At 40.1% G+C, this 16,773-nt stretch overlaps 1 protein-coding gene across 1 annotated transcript; it reads right to left on the reverse strand.

Annotated features, from left to right (window-relative positions):
* Nucleotides 1-1,590: 1,590 nt before the first annotated feature.
* On the reverse strand, nt 1,591-7,233 carry LOC148010352 (subtilisin-like protease SBT2.5). Its single transcript, XM_087671640.1, has 10 exons — nt 6,579-7,233; nt 6,182-6,326; nt 5,496-5,890; nt 5,247-5,342; nt 4,859-4,931; nt 4,255-4,540; nt 3,513-3,841; nt 3,148-3,415; nt 2,720-3,001; nt 1,591-2,531 (listed from the first exon to the last, which is right to left on the reverse strand). The coding sequence occupies exons 1-10, from the start codon at nt 6,758-6,760 to the stop codon at nt 2,119-2,121; spliced, it is 2,469 nt and encodes an 822-aa protein (XP_087527766.1). The 5' UTR covers nt 6,761-7,233; the 3' UTR covers nt 1,591-2,118.
* Between the last annotated feature and the right edge of the window lie 9,540 nt (nt 7,234-16,773).

Raw genomic sequence — 16,773 nt, forward strand, 5'->3', positions numbered from 1 at the left:
ATATACATTATGGGGGCAATCACTTGTTGCTTGAATGCCCTAAGCTTAGGTGAACAAGGATATGTTCTAATTAGAATAAATATAAAGATGATATTGCAGCTTATTGAGTCCCAAGACACGTATCCTACCAAGCTAACCAATACATTGTCATTAGACCTATAATCTTAGTTGCATTCTTTGAAATTCAAGGTTCGATTGATTTGAGAATAATACATTTAATTCCCTAGGAGGGGGGAAGCGTACTCAAATGATTTGGTGGCACTTAGGTCAATCCAACCAAAATGCACTATTTGATATGAGTTTTATGAACAACATTTCCATGAATAGATAGTTCTACAAATAGTATGCGAATGAATATGTGTTTGTATGAATTTTTTTTGCTTCATAGTCAAGATTTCAAATGATTCAACATTTTGCTAAGCTTTGTTGCTCCTAAGCAAGAAGAATAATTTAAGCACAAAAATAATTAAGCATAGACAATTAATTACCTTGCTTAAAAATAAATGTTACAATAACATCTAGGTATAAGTTTTGATTTTACTTTGACATGTCAATCTTCCCTATGACTAGACGTAAGATTAGGAAAACCAAATGATTCACTTGATCTTAGTGAGGTTAAATCCAACAATAGGAACATGATATAAGATATAAAAGTAGACCACACGATATGGGAGCCATGATAAGATGTATAGAAGTAGAGGGCAACAAGGGGTGGGGGGCAAGCCTATATAACTAGTGTGTCCAGGGAGAAAAAAGAAGTTCCCTTCCCATGGCTTGCTTCCAATCTTTTGCAATTATGATAGTGATTAATCTCTAGTCTAAAGAGCCCCTTTTGTTAGCATTGCCCTTTGGACATATGCTTACACAGAGGTTCGAGGATAAAGTGGTGCAACTTCCAAAAAAATTTACCCACTGTTAACTTCAATTAAGTGGTCCACTTAGCCTTGAAGTGTGGGGATATCTTGCTTTTTGAGAAAGAAACCTTTAGTTTAGAAAATTCAAGAAAAAGGGTGCTCTCTCTCTCTCTCTCTCTCTCAAAAGGAGCAATGCTCTTGTGCACAATAGTGCACCCTTATTTCCTTGATGTAAGAAAGAGAGGATGGTTGATTGTCAAACTCACGAGTTCCTTTGGTGGAACGTTATGGTATGCACACATAGAAATTGTTTGCAAAAGGGTTGGCAGACTAGATGGCTAGTTAATAAGTGGCAGTCTTATGCTATCATAGCCTATTTTGAACCAAACTTAGGTTGCCACTTGCTTACCAACTTCTTCAAGGGAGGTAATTTCAGGCATAAGCCTTGACCCTATGCCTCAAGAATGTATCCATACCCTGTTTTTTGAGAACACTTGAACTGTGAAAGATGTCTCTAAGGATTTACCCAAGGTTTGAAGTCATACACCTATGTACATACCCATCTTAGAAGATAATTTTCATGTCCTCGATCTCCTTGACTGCTCTCACTTATGTAGGTCAGTTTAGTATCCTGAGTTACATATATTCTTCAGGTATTATATCGACATAAGACCCTTTCCAAATCAAGCACTCGATGGTTTGTAGCACATTTGGGTCCTTCACAGGTTGAAGTATACCTATTACATGAGTGATGTTTGAACTTCTTGGGCATCACTTATCTATGGCCACAGCAAGCAAGAATCCTGCTTTTTACGTCTCCATTTTATACATACATCTGTACCTTGAGCTGTAATGGATGAGCTGACAGAGGACTTGCAACAAGGTCCGAAAGGACTTCAGTTTTCCATTTCCATGTTCAGTCAATCACTCATAAATCTGGAGAGAACACTCAGGAAGAGGGCATGAAAATGAGTATGAGTTAAGAACACTAAGAAGAGGGCATGAAATAAATGTGAGTTCATGTATTGGGTTCTAGCATTATTGAAGCTACACTACAAATAATCTTGCATGTGTTGTACAGGACTGTTGCATTGAGGGTAACTAGCTTAATTGATGTCAGATTCTTCTCTCTTTAGAGCAAAAGAATAGAATATTCCTGCTGTACAATGCACTAACAAAGATGATAAGCAGGCACTTTGAATGGATGTGAAGTTCTTCTTTCTGTTGGTATGAGTATTGCCCTTTAATTTGATGCTTTTGTGTCTTAGCTGTTCCCTGTTCTTATGGTCACTGGAATCCTCACCTGGTGCCCCTGATCACCCCTCAGAAACAGAGCACCGAATGCGTATTCACCGTTCAGAGAAGCAGCCACCCTTAAAGTCACAAAGAAAGTCATGGACCCCCCTGGTTGGACTGTGAATGATTGGGGATCCACTTCCATGGACACACCTGTCGGTGCTACATACGAGGCTGTATACATCTCTGTACTCGTCCCCACACTCTTTACTGTTCGAGCGACAGTTCTCGTATTTATCAGATTTGCTATTGTGATGGATGGAGTGTTCAAATCTGCAGGCAATCCAACATTGGAGCCACAACTTGCACCAGTGGCATTCAGGACCTGCACTTGATCCACCATGGACACAGAGCAAAGGAATTTTATGTAATCTTGATATCCTGAAAGAAACATATTTCAAGCATCAGTATCATTGACAGCTTTGCTCCATGTGTACATGTGAGAGGCATCTCAAGTTCAGATCACAACTTAGAGTGGCCGAGCACCAAATTGAATGTAGTGTATTTGCACAACATCAAGCATAAGGAGATGGCTGGCTCTCTCTCATCCACCCATTGCTGTATCTTACCTGCGTCAAAAATCAGGCCTGGATCAGTAGCACCAGTTGCATTTATGGCTCCACTTCCAATGTCAAATGGAGTGGCAGTATCCAGCACGACTGCCCCATCAGCCGCAAAGTGCTGTGCGGAGAGTGGTGAACCTTTATTGTCAATGACTGATGCAGTAGTCATCATGGCTGATCCAATGGCTGCTGGGCTCCAACCAGGATGTTTTTGTTTTAGTAAGGCAGCAATTCCAGCAACATGTGGTGTAGCCATGCTTGTTCCTGACATCATTGCAAATGCTTGGCCTGGGTACATGATGACCACATCCATAGTCAGCCAGAAATTCATACCAGAAAGAATAACTTGCACTATCATTGAGTGGCATGGTCAGTGTCCTAATGCATCATAGCAAATGCGATGATTTGTGCAGCTTTATGAACAACTCACTCACCCTGAAAATTTGGTTCATCTATACCAACTGGAGTCCAAGCCCCCCATATCAAAGAGCCAGGAGCTAATATGTTAGGTTTGAGAACATCAGCATCTTTCAAGCTGAAATCTTTCACACCCGGTCCTCGAGAAGAATAAAGGGCCACCTGTGGAGCTGCTCCTTGAAAATCAGGGGTTAGTCCATCTCCAATCCTGGCTACAGCTCCAAAACCTGAAACTTGCCCATTCGGATCCCGCATGATTGATGTGTTGTAGTAGTTCAGAAGAGACTGAAAGAATAGCCAGGGAGCAGCAAGGTAGATATTACATTCTTTGAAAATCATTGGACCATGAAAATGAAACAAGACACGTTAGGAGATTATATACCAAGGAGTCTTGCACATTAGTTATGACTATTCCGGGAATCGGCATTGGGACTGGGTTAAACTTTGTCCCAGGCAACTCAGTTTTTGTGTACAGCACAAACCCTGCAGCACTGAGGTTTTGGGCTGTGTCTGAGACCTTTTTCAAAGTGGAGCCTCCATATATGAAGCTGAATGAGTATGTACACATCAAGATTTTCCCTTGAACCAAAGTGCGGTTGAATGCTCCAGGCTGCTGACAATTAGTGGGGTTGAATGTGACACTACTGCTGTTGCTTGCCAAAGCATCCTGAGCCAACACCAAACTGTAAAGCTGATCTCCAGGTGTTGCAGCTGCAAAAAGAACTTCTTAGAGATATAGACGAGAAGTTTAATTGTCTTGCTTTACATGCTATAGGCACTAGAATTCCCACCTATGAACTTGTATTCAAATCTGTCCCAGCCCATCGAGAGCATTGGAGTCAATAGTGGAACATGATGGACCGGCATGATAGGATGAAAATTAAGCATTACAAACAATATTGGAACATGATTGGACAAGCACGATAGGTTGCAAACTCAACTATGTTTGTATTGTAGCTTATAATGTTATCATACTAGACCCAACTTAACTGTGTTTATGATGTAGCTTATGATGTTCTCATACTAAACCTCATACATATCATGCGCCCCCCCCCCCCCAACTCCCGGGTGTTATCATGCACAACGGCAAAGAGCCCAGATGGAGTTCCATGATGTCCACTTACGAGAAAGGCCAGCCCCCATAACTGATGCTCCATTTCCCAGAAAAATCCAGTTTTGATAATGTCTGTCATCGAGGCCTGCTGCAACAGACATGATCCAGGGGCTGAAAGATGCCATTGTCTTTGGGTAAGGCCCACCATTTCCCGCCGCTTGCACCACGAAGACTCCTGCCTTCACAGCTGACAGAAGAGCGACATCAAATGCATTCAGGAATGTAGTATGGGTACTTGACGGAGGGCTGCTAGGTCCAACTGACAAGCTCAACACATCAACCCCATCTTTGGCTGCCTGTCAACTCATCAGCCACAACCAACACAAGAAATAAGGGCATCAAGCACTCCACTTTGAGATAACCACCTACGGCAAAACATCAGAAATGGAAAATATATACGAAATTATCAGAAAAAGAAAGGATGTCACATCAAGTCAGAGCAGATTATTCTCAACCAGTTTGGTAACTGACAAAGAACTAGCCATAGCCATGCTAATATGTGCATTTCGGTAGCTGACAAACTGGCCAGCCATGCTGATATGTGCATAAATGCTGGGAGGTTTCAATGTTCCTGGCAGGCCAACCAGGTTTAGTATCCTAAGTGCTTAGAATACCTGATCAATAGCTGCAACCACATCAGCTACAAAACCTCCAAACTGCCTGTAGAGGGCCTTGTATATTGAAAGCCTGCCAATTTCAGAGCCAAGGTGGTTAAATGATCTCTCTCTCTCTCTCTCTCTCTCGCGTGTTTGGGGGGTGGGGGGTGTGCACGCGCGTGTGTGAGAGAGAGAGAGGAGAATTGATAAATAAATATGACATCTTTCATCAGTGTTTTAAGTCATCTGTGGCCGTTCCTCAGGGCTACCCATGTTGTTTATCAATTTTCAATACAATAATTTTCACACAAAACAAAAGAAAGAGTGTCTGTGTGTAGATAGAGAGAGAGAGAGAGAGAGAGAGAGAGAGAGAGAGAGAGAGAGAGAGAGAGAGAGCCATTTGTACCTTGCTCTAGGAGCCATCCCACTTGCTTGCCCAAAGTAAAATCCATCATTCACAACAGAAACACCATGATTTCCAGCTGCTATTGATGCTGTATGACTACACCCGAAGCAATTAAAAAACATATCATTCGTCTGCCATAATAATGTAGCCAATTTCACAGTCCAGTAGCTTCTATCATTTCAAGGGCATTGAATCACACTCTAACTCATCCAATGGCTGCCCATTTTATTCGCAAAGCTATGACAGTACCTTCCATGTCCGTCTCCATCAAGTGGTGAGTCAAAATCATTTGAGGAGTTGAAGGCTCCAGCAGCTTGTGCAGCTCTTGAGAAATGCTGGGCTCCAATGATTTTCCCATTACAGAACAACCCAGTGACATCAGTCCTCGCTTCGCAGGTGCCTCGGAATTTCTCGATAGGAGGATAAGGGACAGAGCCATTAGCAGCAAAGCTGGGATGTGTTGGATCAATTCCAGTATCTATGATCCCAATCACCACGCCTTCACCTGCACCATCAGGCCCTCCTTCCATGGGCCAAAGCCCATTGGGCAGGCCCAAAAAGTCTGGTGTGTGTGTTGTCATCTTTTGAACCTTCCAATCCTCCTCCAGCCATTTTACACCTGGCAAACTTCTCAAGACATCTGCCTTTTGACATCATCATCAAGACAACCCAAATCATCACTAGTATTAAGGAATCATTACAAGAAAAGGATTACAAGACACAGAGTCATTTCGGATAAGTCTGGACTTATTATGGCGCGGAGGGGGAGGGGGAGGGGAAGGGGGAGGGGGGCGCGGGGCGGCGTTGGTGGAAATGTTGGAAAAAAGTAGCAACAGACAAAGCTTGTTTGATAATCAGGACCATGTTCTTTGTTCTGATAAATAGCAGTAGTTGAAATAAGGAACTTGGCCATGCTCAAAAATAGAATAAGGTACCTGCTCAGCAGAAGCATGTACAGCAAATCCATTGAGAAGATGAGTGTAGCTATACAACTTTTTGTACGAATCCGGTTGCAATGCGTTGCTCAAGAGTTCATCGTGCTGAGCTTCAAGTACCGTAGAGTAAGATGCAGCTGCAGCACTGTACGTAGCGACAGAAATCAACCAAGCATGACTGATAAGAGACAAAACGTATCACACGTGCACTTGTAGAACCTTTTACTGGTAGAACGTTTAGCCCAGATTAAAATTCTGTTTGAACCTCAGAGACGTTAAACCCTTCTTGGTAGAACATGCAGCAAAGATTACCTCAGAAACCTTAACCGGTTGAACCACACACACAGATAGAAACACAGAGCTCTTAACATAACCGCATTGCAAAGAAATAGTGCACCTTAGACTGCCAGCCCTGCCAGAAGACCAAGATTGAGTCTCAACGTGCTTCTCCAGCACAGGCTTGCCATCAACTCTGACAATGTACACTTCGGCTCGGCCAGATGCAAAATGTAAGTTTATGAGCACAAGGAAAAGAATTCTGGCGTAACAGGCTACCTCTCTGTTTCCCATGAGAAGCATATGAAATGCCTTGTATTGAAAGCAGTTATGGACCTCTTGAACGAGAGATTTCAGGACCTCAGGGCAGGACCAAGGTCTCTTCTTTCAGCAAGACTCTTCTTTGCATTCATGGACCATTGTTGCTTCTCTGGTTCACTGTTAAGTGGGTTCTTAATGCTTCCGAGAGTGAACTCAAGGTGTGTTTGTAGGGACGGGAACAATGGCTGTTGTGTTGGAGTGGGTTTGTAATGCTGCTGCTGAGAGTGAACTCAAGTGTGTGTTTGTTGAGGCTGGGGAATGTATATGACTGTTGAAGCTCTCTAAGTAGAGGTTCATGGAATGAGGTTGCTCTGCCTTTTTAGTGTGTTACAGATTGAGCTGTGAATGGTGAACTTGTTTCTAATCACTTCTCTGCCGAGAGGTCAAGAAGAGAAAGGGAATGAGAGGGTGGAACAATGAAAGAAAGGTGAAAGATGATGATGTAACAGAAACACAGAGAGAGAGACAGAGAGAAAAGTAAGTTTGGAGAGAGCCAATGTGCAGGAAAGACAAGAAAGAAAGTGAATCATGAACAGGACAGCACACCACTGTTGGGTCTGTGGCCAAAAGCTTAATGGAGCCGTTGAGGATGATTAATCCTGTCCCTTAACGAACTCTTAAGTGTGATCATTCCATATTTGTCTCACTCGTAAATAACTGCCAATTGGACCAGTTTTTATCCCCAAAAGGGAAGGGGCCCGGGCCCGGGGGACCATTTTTATCCTACACTTCAAGGGCCTGATAGGCTATAGACCATGCACATGACCCAACTATGGTCATGTGACAGGCTACCGTGGTAAGTTTCTGCGTGACGTGGTGTCAAAAATTCTAGAGGATCTTGACTAACCAGGTTCTCCCCGATTATTGCATGGAGAGTCTCTGTTAACATGACTCTATGCTAGTTTCACCATGCTTGTTAATAGGTGTCAGAAGTTCATGCACATGATGGAATAAAAGCAGGAAACCGCAGTAATGGACATTAAGGTGGTCTAATTGTGGTCTTGTGCACTACATACCACAACTAGTTTAGCTGCAAAATAACAAGGTCTCATCGTTACAACCAACTGTGGTTGGTCATGTGCAGGAGATATGAAGGGTGCTAGCATTGTGTTGGCTTCAATCATAGGGATTAACTCATCGTCATTTGCCTCACCTAGATGGGGGGATCTTGGCATCCTAAAATCTATCACATTTGAAAAAAAGGGAAGAGGGACCACGTGTGTCCCACACTTAAATAGCAGCCAATTGCCCCTTTTTCCTCCCCAAAGGGCAGGGCCCTTCCGCATCACTATACAACACGGGCAAGAAATACCAAAAGTGATGGGATCAATGGCCAAGGACTTGGTTATGAATTTTGAAGGCATGTTTTTATCGTTCGCATGTTATAAAAGAGCAATCCATGCAAAAGTGGCAACCCTTGCATGATGTGATGCCTTGATATGGCACATGGGCTGAAAAAGGTTGTAAAATTGGTTTTTCACTTTAAAAAGCACTAAAGATTTCTATAAGAAGCAATAGCTTAGTGGATAGGTGATCAAAGTGCAAACAAGGTGGTCGTGAGTTTGACACTTACATGTGGTAAGGCGAGTTGATTGCCAAGGTCGCACAAGTCACCAAACAACACAAGTTACTGCTTTTGCATAAGTTTCTAGATTGCCTTTGAGTACACTTATCACTCTTCATCATCGATCCCACCACTCCCACTTGTGTCAGATAGTGAAGAGGAGGGCCCTAGTTGTGGCAACACACACATGGTAGTAAGGGGTAATAGAAACAAAAGGCCCTTCATACATGAATCGCTCATGCTACAATAAGGTAAAGGGGCCAATCTTATGGCACTTAAAAGGTAGTAAGGGGTGGGTTCACAAATGTTGGTCGCAAGAATGAGTTTTTCTTTCTTCCATCACCATCTTGGTCACAAATAATAGTGGGAGATGAGAAAAATATGACAACGATTAACGTTTTGGTTAAATATAAAGAACTTTTCGCGGTCCCATCGCCATCTTGTTCACAAAGGCAGCGGGAGATGAGTAAAAAGCGTGGCAACAACTAACTTTTTGGTTAAATACAAAGAACTTTTTGACGTTCCACCCTGCTTCCAGGGGGAGCAAGAAGAAACTTTCATCCACCTTCAAAAGTGGAATCCAAAGAATTGTTGCCATACTATTGCTATGTCAACTTACTCTCCTTTCCCAAAATTTCTTCCTTGTGTCTGATGTTCTTGGATGGATTTCCATTTTGAGGTCAAATAAAAAGTTTGAGCATATACAAATAGGGTTCTAGCCTCAAGCAATTTAAGCATGTGGGCATGTAGTGTGCGTGTGACTCCAAACCTAAATACATCCCTTACAACACTTTCAAATGTTTAGCTTACTTTTTCTCTAAGAACAAAGTTTAATTCCAACAAGTTATACTTTCAAAGAGTGTGGCTAACTGTTGACAATACCCTTGTGTAAAGCCCCTTGTTCCACCTGCTTACCATGACCATGTGGGCCCTTGCTTTCTTTGCACAACTAATACCACCAACAAACACATGCTCTCTTTTCTTCTCCACAAGAAAGCAACATTATTGTAGCTTCTAGCACTCTATATGTCCAAGCATAAGAAAGGTAGCAAGTCCTCTCTAAGTTGGAGGTAGCCTGCTCAATAGAGTATGAGTTGATTATGCACTTTCAACTTTTAAGCCAATAGTCAAGTTGTGCTCCTTCACATGGAGGGATTCTCCTCTATGTGTGATTGTACATGTGTGTGTGCGTGCGTGCGTGCGCGCGCGCGTGTGTGCGTCCATGCATGCGTTGTAAACTTGAATATGTTTGATTGTAAGTGAAGATAATTTAAAGCATTTTAACTATTAATGTCTTTTGGGAAATGCAAAATATTTGAAACACCAATGACTCCATATAAAATTTTGCTTCGATGTGAGAAGAGGAATGTTCTTGATGAAAAGAGGGATTGGCAAGTGGTCCTCCCAAGATTTTGATAGTCCAGGAGGCAAAGTGCAACAAGAATGTACAAGTGGTGGTACCATAAATAGCACAAATAGGGTTTAATGTATTTATCTTGCGTATGCTATCCTCTAACTATGCTAAATAGGGATGGCATAGAGTTTGAGTGGTTAAACCATAAACCAGGGAATTAGATATTTTAAAGACATTTGTAGCACGAGCATTCAATCACTTGTTTGGGCACTTTCAATTCATGTCTTTGTGGATACATCTTACATAGGCATCAAAATTCTAGTACCGAAAGAGAGAGTTAAGCATTGGTTCCGTCAGTTTATTATATAAGTAGGTCAAATCAATGAAGAGGGAAATTTTAGATACTAAGAGGGAGGCTTATGACCAATTAATGCTCTATGAATATTTTCCCATGTTTGCTAGGGAATGGAGTACCTTTCCACATGGATCATTAGCCTTTCTCATATATGCTAAAGAAACCGCTATTGAGAGGCCATTTTGGCAAGATGAATATTAGGGCTACATTAATTAACTATCCAATAAGCAATTAGTCAACGGAAGAGCATGAAATTATTGATTTTTTGAGTCATGTAGACAACAAGGGACCTCCAAAAGGAATTTAGGGTAACCATGTCTAAGGGATCAAAGAAGGAGAACTATATTGAAAAGGAAGTTTTTTATTGTTATGGCTGAAGTGTTATATTCACACATCTAGATCAAATTCTTAAGTATGTGTGTTTGAATAGGAGCAACAATCTATACTTCAAAAAGTTGGTTTCAGAGCTTCTAATGGATATGGTTCAAGAGGTATGCAACAATCCCTAAGGTCTTGTTCAAAGTTCTTAAGGTCCGTTTATGCGTTTGGAGCTTATGGCCAAGTGGACACACAAGGAAACAAAATTAGAGTTTGGAGACCCCACAGATCTCCAAAATTACTACATTCTCAAGGAGAATCTCATGTATGTATATGAAGTTGTATGGAGTTGGGAATGTTTCTGTGTTAGCTAATGTTAGAGGTCAAGTAGTGAGCTAAGTGGGAGCATGGCAACAAATCTAAAACTAGAATTATATTAGGATGCTTGTTTGATTCAATTAATGCTAGTAGAATATTAGAGGTCAAGTTGTGAGATAAGTGGGAGTATCATAACAAATCTGGAACTAGAAATATATTGGGATGCTTGTTTGATTCAATTAATGCTAGTCTTATTAGTGAGCCACCAAACTATCTTAAAGCCTCAAAAGTGACTATAGAAAAATCTAGCAAGATTCAACTAATCAAATAGTTGGTCATTTATATTCAATGAACATGATACCAATATGAATCACATTTATTATGAAAGTGTGTTAAGCTAATAGTGCCTGCAAGAAGGGCACATGGTTAGTATAAAGAAGAAGACTAAGGAGTGTATTATGTTGATTCAAAGAGGAGCAAGTAGCTACTACAAAGAAGAAGCATGATAAATTCATTATGTTGATTCAACTAGCAACTCTTTTGAGTGGGGTGACAAAGTTTGAGGCTTTTCAAGATCTTGTGGTAGTGAAGAAATCCATTATTAATGTGTTTGTGGCATGAGCATCACTTGTTAAGCAACAAAGCTAGAATTTGGCATTGTAGAAACCTTTGTTGCATCTTAAGTATAATTTTGGCTTTTAGTGGATCTTGGCTTTCTTATCTCGTGATTCAATTGGAAGGGATGTAAAACATTGTGTATCAATTGGATTTGCTGAGCTTTTGGATATGGATTTATGTGAGAGGTTTTTCACACAAGAGAGTGGCACTTCTTGATAGGAATTATGCTTTTTAGAAAAAATGTGTTTATTTAAGGGTCTTTAAAGCACAAGTTCCACAAATGAGTATGTTGACTCGTTACTGCTTTGGAAAAAGAGTTAGTAGGTGAGAAGACCATGGTATGGAATTATATGTGAATCTGAATGTAGCAAAGTATTTTGTGTTTGAACTTATTGCCAGGGTTTCTATATCCATCTATTGATGGGCCTCATAGGAGCTCAACCCAATGTTGGGATTAGACTAAACTCTTATACTTTCAAAATATTTTACTCTCTCTAGCTTAAGATACCTCTCACATAGCTAGCCTATTCTCAATGCTCTGAACTGACCATGCTCTCTTTGCTCAGACCCTTGAATGTTAAAAATCAAAGGAAGATTCAAGAATAAGTGTAGTAGGCTCACCATACTATGCCTCTCTTAGTCTAGTGAGAAGCTTCCATGACCTCACAATTTGTGAGATACTCTCTTTATATTGTTCAAAATGCCTATTTAATTTGATCTACCTTCCATGTGCCAAGATATGACATATTTGGAAGAAATGGGACAAAATGAATAATAATGGAAGCAAGAGTAGAGAAGGGAAGCTTCTCTTACACACACAAACACAAAAACACACACACACACACACACACACACACACACACACACTCTCTCTCTCTCTCTCTCTCTCTCTCTCTCTCTCTCTCTCTCTCTCTCTCTCTCTCTCTCTCTCTCTCTCTCTCTCTCTCTCTCTCTCTCTCTCTCTCTCTCTCTCTCTCTCTCTCTCTCTCTCTCTCTCTCTCTCTCTCTCTCTCTCTCTCTCTCAAAAGCAAGGCTATGGCTGCCTCAACCTCTCCAAGTGGGTATGTGCATGGGAGGGAGGAGTGTGGTCCTTCTCTTTCTCTATCTCACTCACTCTCACTTTTATTCTCTTACTCTCTCACCCTCTCAAGCTTTAGCTATTGTGAAAGCAAGAAGGATGATGGAGTAAGAGCTCTCAAGTTTAGACAAACAAGGTGGGCTCTTTATTCAACTTTACACATTATATACATGGGGTTTTTTTGGCTAGGCACCCTCAATCATTTTGCCCCTCTCTTATCCACTAGCCAATCTTCAAACTAGGCAGTTCTTGCTTAGTCATGGGATATTAAAACATTTGCACATGATTCTTATATTTTCCCTACAATATATTTTAATGCATAAAGGCTTGCTAGACATTTTAGTTCCCACCCACATGTTTCTAGAATTTGCACAGGTAAGCCTAATGCTCAACCTTTACAATAAGCATTTCTCCGTGTGCTATAGGGATATTGAAGACTAACTCTAAAATGTTGTAGTTCACTCATGTGATTGCAATATGAAGAAATATAAATAGATATTGGGCCCTTAAACATCTCTAAAAATGAATTTACTATGTTTTTGGCACCCTTCTAGGTCTCTTCTTACTTTTCCAATTGCTAACCGTCACTTACTAATTTTAGTGATTACTATTTCTGGTAGCTACTACTTATGGCAACTTGTGAAAATGGTGCTTTTTATAACTCCTAGTACCCTTGGAAACTTCCTTATCATCTTTGGAATTCAATATTTTGAAGTTATTACTTTTCATAGCTAATATGTGTAGCAAATCACTAAAATTGGTTAACATTTGCTATTTGGAACTGTCTGTGTGTATGCATGCATGTGCACATGTGCATATGAATATAGATATATATAAGTACATCCATCCTTAACACTTTTGGGCTTTAACAATTTTTAATTTTTGTAGTTATTACTCTTTGTAGCTAGTATGTGTAGCAATCACTAAAACTGGTTAACATCTGCTATTTGGAACTATATGTATGTGTGCATGTGCATGCATGGGTGCATATGTATACATATATAAATGCATCCATAAAATGGCCACACATCCATTGATTTTAGTGGTATTTGAAACATATGCTACCAAAAGAGCCTTATAACACAAAAAAGGTTCTATTTAGATCATTTCATTATTCTTCTCATATTTAGCTATATTAATATTTTCATCATACTAGCTTGCAAAAAAAAGCCCTCCATAGGCATGGCTAGTTATGACCTTTCATGATTATTGTCCTTAACCATTTAGTATTAATCATGCCCCTTAACACATTCGAAAGGTTTCTAAGAGCATAAGAATGCGACTAAGATTGAGTAGCATTGGAAATCAAACTCAAAAATGTTTGATCCACCTTGATGAGGGTTTGATACTTATGATAATGCTAATGCATGTGATGATCGTTGCTAATGTGTACCAATGATTTTCTATGACGATTTTTAGTTGTCTATACAACTACTTTCTAGCTTAAATAATAGTTATACCACTAGCCTATCTACTTTCATTGACATTGAAAAACTAGGCTCAAACTTAGAAATTTTATATTTCATAGTCTTTGTACACCTTGGTAATGTTTAAAGGAGAATTCACAACCCATCTAGGTGATGGTTACACATTGATGAGATTGGCACACAAATCATGGCTAACATGTGCTAGTCATTCTCCACTATGGTTATTAATTGACTATAACTATTGTACAACTAGCCAATTGTTTTATCTAAGACTTTTTGTTTATAATCAAACTAGACTTAGAAGAATCTTAAATGATACAAGAGATGCCATAAAGTAAGGCCCCTTGGTGCAGATGCTAGCTTTTTTGCAAGAAGCTATTGACTACTAGCATGAATTATGAAGACCATGTAGTTTTTCATAGAGAGAGGGAGGAATCGGTACACATTAAAGATTAGAGGGGAAACATATAGTTAAAGAGATGTCACAAAGTAATTGAGACATCTTCTTTAAATAATGTGTTGATAATCTAATATTATAAAAAAAGATATTTACAACACCTACTTAGAGATGTGGCAAAGTTATATTTATAATATTTACAGAGATTCATATTGAGAATTTTTAAAAACATGTCTCAAAGTAATTGAGACACTTGGATGGATGCAAAAAAGTAATGGAATATTTACTAGTAGCATGAGCTTTGGAGCCTGTGCAAATTTGCAATTTATCTAGATGACCAAAGTCATCTCTAAACTCCTCATCTCAAGACTTGACAACAACATATAATTTTATATTATGTAGAGAATCCTTTACACGTTGGATGTATTTACTATTTCGGTTATTGCAAACATCATGGCATCTTGACTTGCAACTTCATGATCTGTGTATCTTTTGGTTTCCAACCAAGTTATGATTACAACATCAATGTTTGCGTGATGGTAGAGTCTACATATTGTTATAGAGTGTTACTTCAATGATTTAAAAGCCATGAAGACTAGTAGCTTTGTATATAATTGTTTCGATAGCCTATTCATGTCCCAATTATTAATATTCATGCTCTCCACACACTTATGAATGTTAAATTTTAAGACAATCGGTTTAATTTAGGTTTGTGGTTTTACTTTATTTACACAACACAAACTCTATTAGTGATCCATCCTAATGAGAAAATATTTATTTTAACCATTCACTCTTCTTATGTATTTAAGGATAAGTAAATTGAAATGCTAGAATGTACTTATTTTTTAATGGTAAAATTGCTTCCCTTATGTGTGAAACAAGCCTAGTAATTTGTCTTTAAAGAAAACCATGTCATGGTACTTCTAGAAATTTGAATAATCACATGACATGATCATCATATCAAGCTAGAAAGTACATGTTGCTATAGTTGATTTACACTTGGGACATTTTCTCCACTTTTTGCGAGTTTCATGAAACCACTTAGGGCAAGGAGAAAGTGGAAATACTACTACATACCACAAAAAGAGAGAATGTGACAGGATGTAGGAAGCATTGGGAAATGGAGCTCTTTTTGAAATGTTCTAATTGAATGTATTTGGCCGAATCAAACGACAACTTCCTTGCCAATGTGTACCAATCTCACTACTTTGATGTCCCCTCTGCATAAAAGGCAAATTATGTCAGTGTGATGTGCATCAATTCTCAATACGAGTTTTGCATTAGGGAGTGAAAAGGTTTTGCATAAAGAAATGAAGTCTATGACATTGTACCTTAATTTGTGCAAGATTAGTACACAATGGCTTCTAAAACTTGAAATTGAAGAGAATGACTAAAAACAATGCCTATGAAAGGCAAGAGAGCCCAAGACATCACCCATTCTTTCCATTAGCATGACCATGCATCGTATGAAACCCTAACCTTTCCACAGCCATGCCTCAAATGAGCTTTTCTTGTGGAACCCTAACCTTTCCATAGCTATCCCTCAAAAGCCCCAAAATTAAGGTTTGTATGTCCCCAGGAGAGCTCGAGTAGCTACCTTGAGGATTTTTGGTTGCTCTTGATATATGCCAAAAATCTTTTGAAGATATGTCCATTATGAATGAACATGCGTGTGGCACAAGAATGTAGGTATGTGTGGCATATAGTGTGGGGAAGCGAGAGGGTTGCACTTGAAGGAGTTTATAAATTGGTATGACATGTGTTGCTAATGAGTGCATGTGGTATGACATGCGATGGAAATTTGGGTGGGAGGCTAATGCTTGAGGATGCCACATGGCCTTGACTCTTGATGAGACACGTAGCATGACAAAGCAATGTGGTGATGCATTGGAACTTTGGGTGGGAGCTGTTGGATGGAGATGCTAATGCTCGCGGGAAACTCCAAGCAGAAGAAGTCTTGATAAAGTGGGGTCAAGGTATATTCCTAGGGGGGATAGAATAAGGAGGTATTGAGGAGGAGCTTTACCTAGAGAAGGAAAGAAAGCACTATGGATTGTTAATTGATGTATGGTTCTTGGGAGAAGGGAATCTTGATAGTGATATGTGGGTGGCACTTGGTTGGACGAGCAAATGCATGTGCTTCTAGGACATATGAATGAGAGAGAGAGAGAGAGAGAGAGAGAGAGAGAGGGATTGCTAAGCATCGCCAATGCCCACGTACATATATGTGAGAGAGAGAGAGAGAGAGAGAGAGAGCGCCGATGCCACATGATGGTGAGACTGGCGCGCAGGTGCACTAGCCTTCGAAAAGCTGGCTGGCTGGCTTGCATAAACATTACCCCACTCTCAAGGTTGGCGGACACAGTCTCTCCCCATCCTTGTCACTACCTCCCCACATCCCATTCGTGGTGGAGATCGCCCCTCCACCCTCCTCACTCGCCTCCCCTTTCTACCCACTTGCCACACACACTCCTCCACCCTTAGATTTCAAACCTACGCATTCTCGTACAGCAAGTCGTTGCAATTTGCCAAGTTATCAACAAACTCCTTACATGTCCCTCCTCCT

The sequence above is a fragment of the Lygodium microphyllum genome, chromosome 29, assembly GCF_053477565.2.
Source record: "Lygodium microphyllum isolate KBCC chromosome 29, Lygodium_microphyllum_v1.1.10, whole genome shotgun sequence".
NCBI lineage: Eukaryota > Viridiplantae > Streptophyta > Polypodiopsida > Schizaeales > Lygodiaceae > Lygodium > Lygodium microphyllum.

Coding starts and splice junctions, on each gene's coding strand:
- LOC148010352 (XM_087671640.1), bottom strand. CDS start 6,760: ATGCTTCTCATGGGAAACAGAGAGGTAGCCTGTTACGCCAGAATTCTT. Junction 5,891..6,181: donor TACATGCTTCTGCTGAGCAG/GTACCTTATTCT, acceptor TGATGTCAAAAG/GCAGATGTCTTGAGAAGTTT. Junction 4,541..4,858: donor TGGTTGCAGCTATTGATCAG/GTATTCTAAGCA, acceptor ATGAGTTGACAG/GCAGCCAAAGATGGGGTTGA.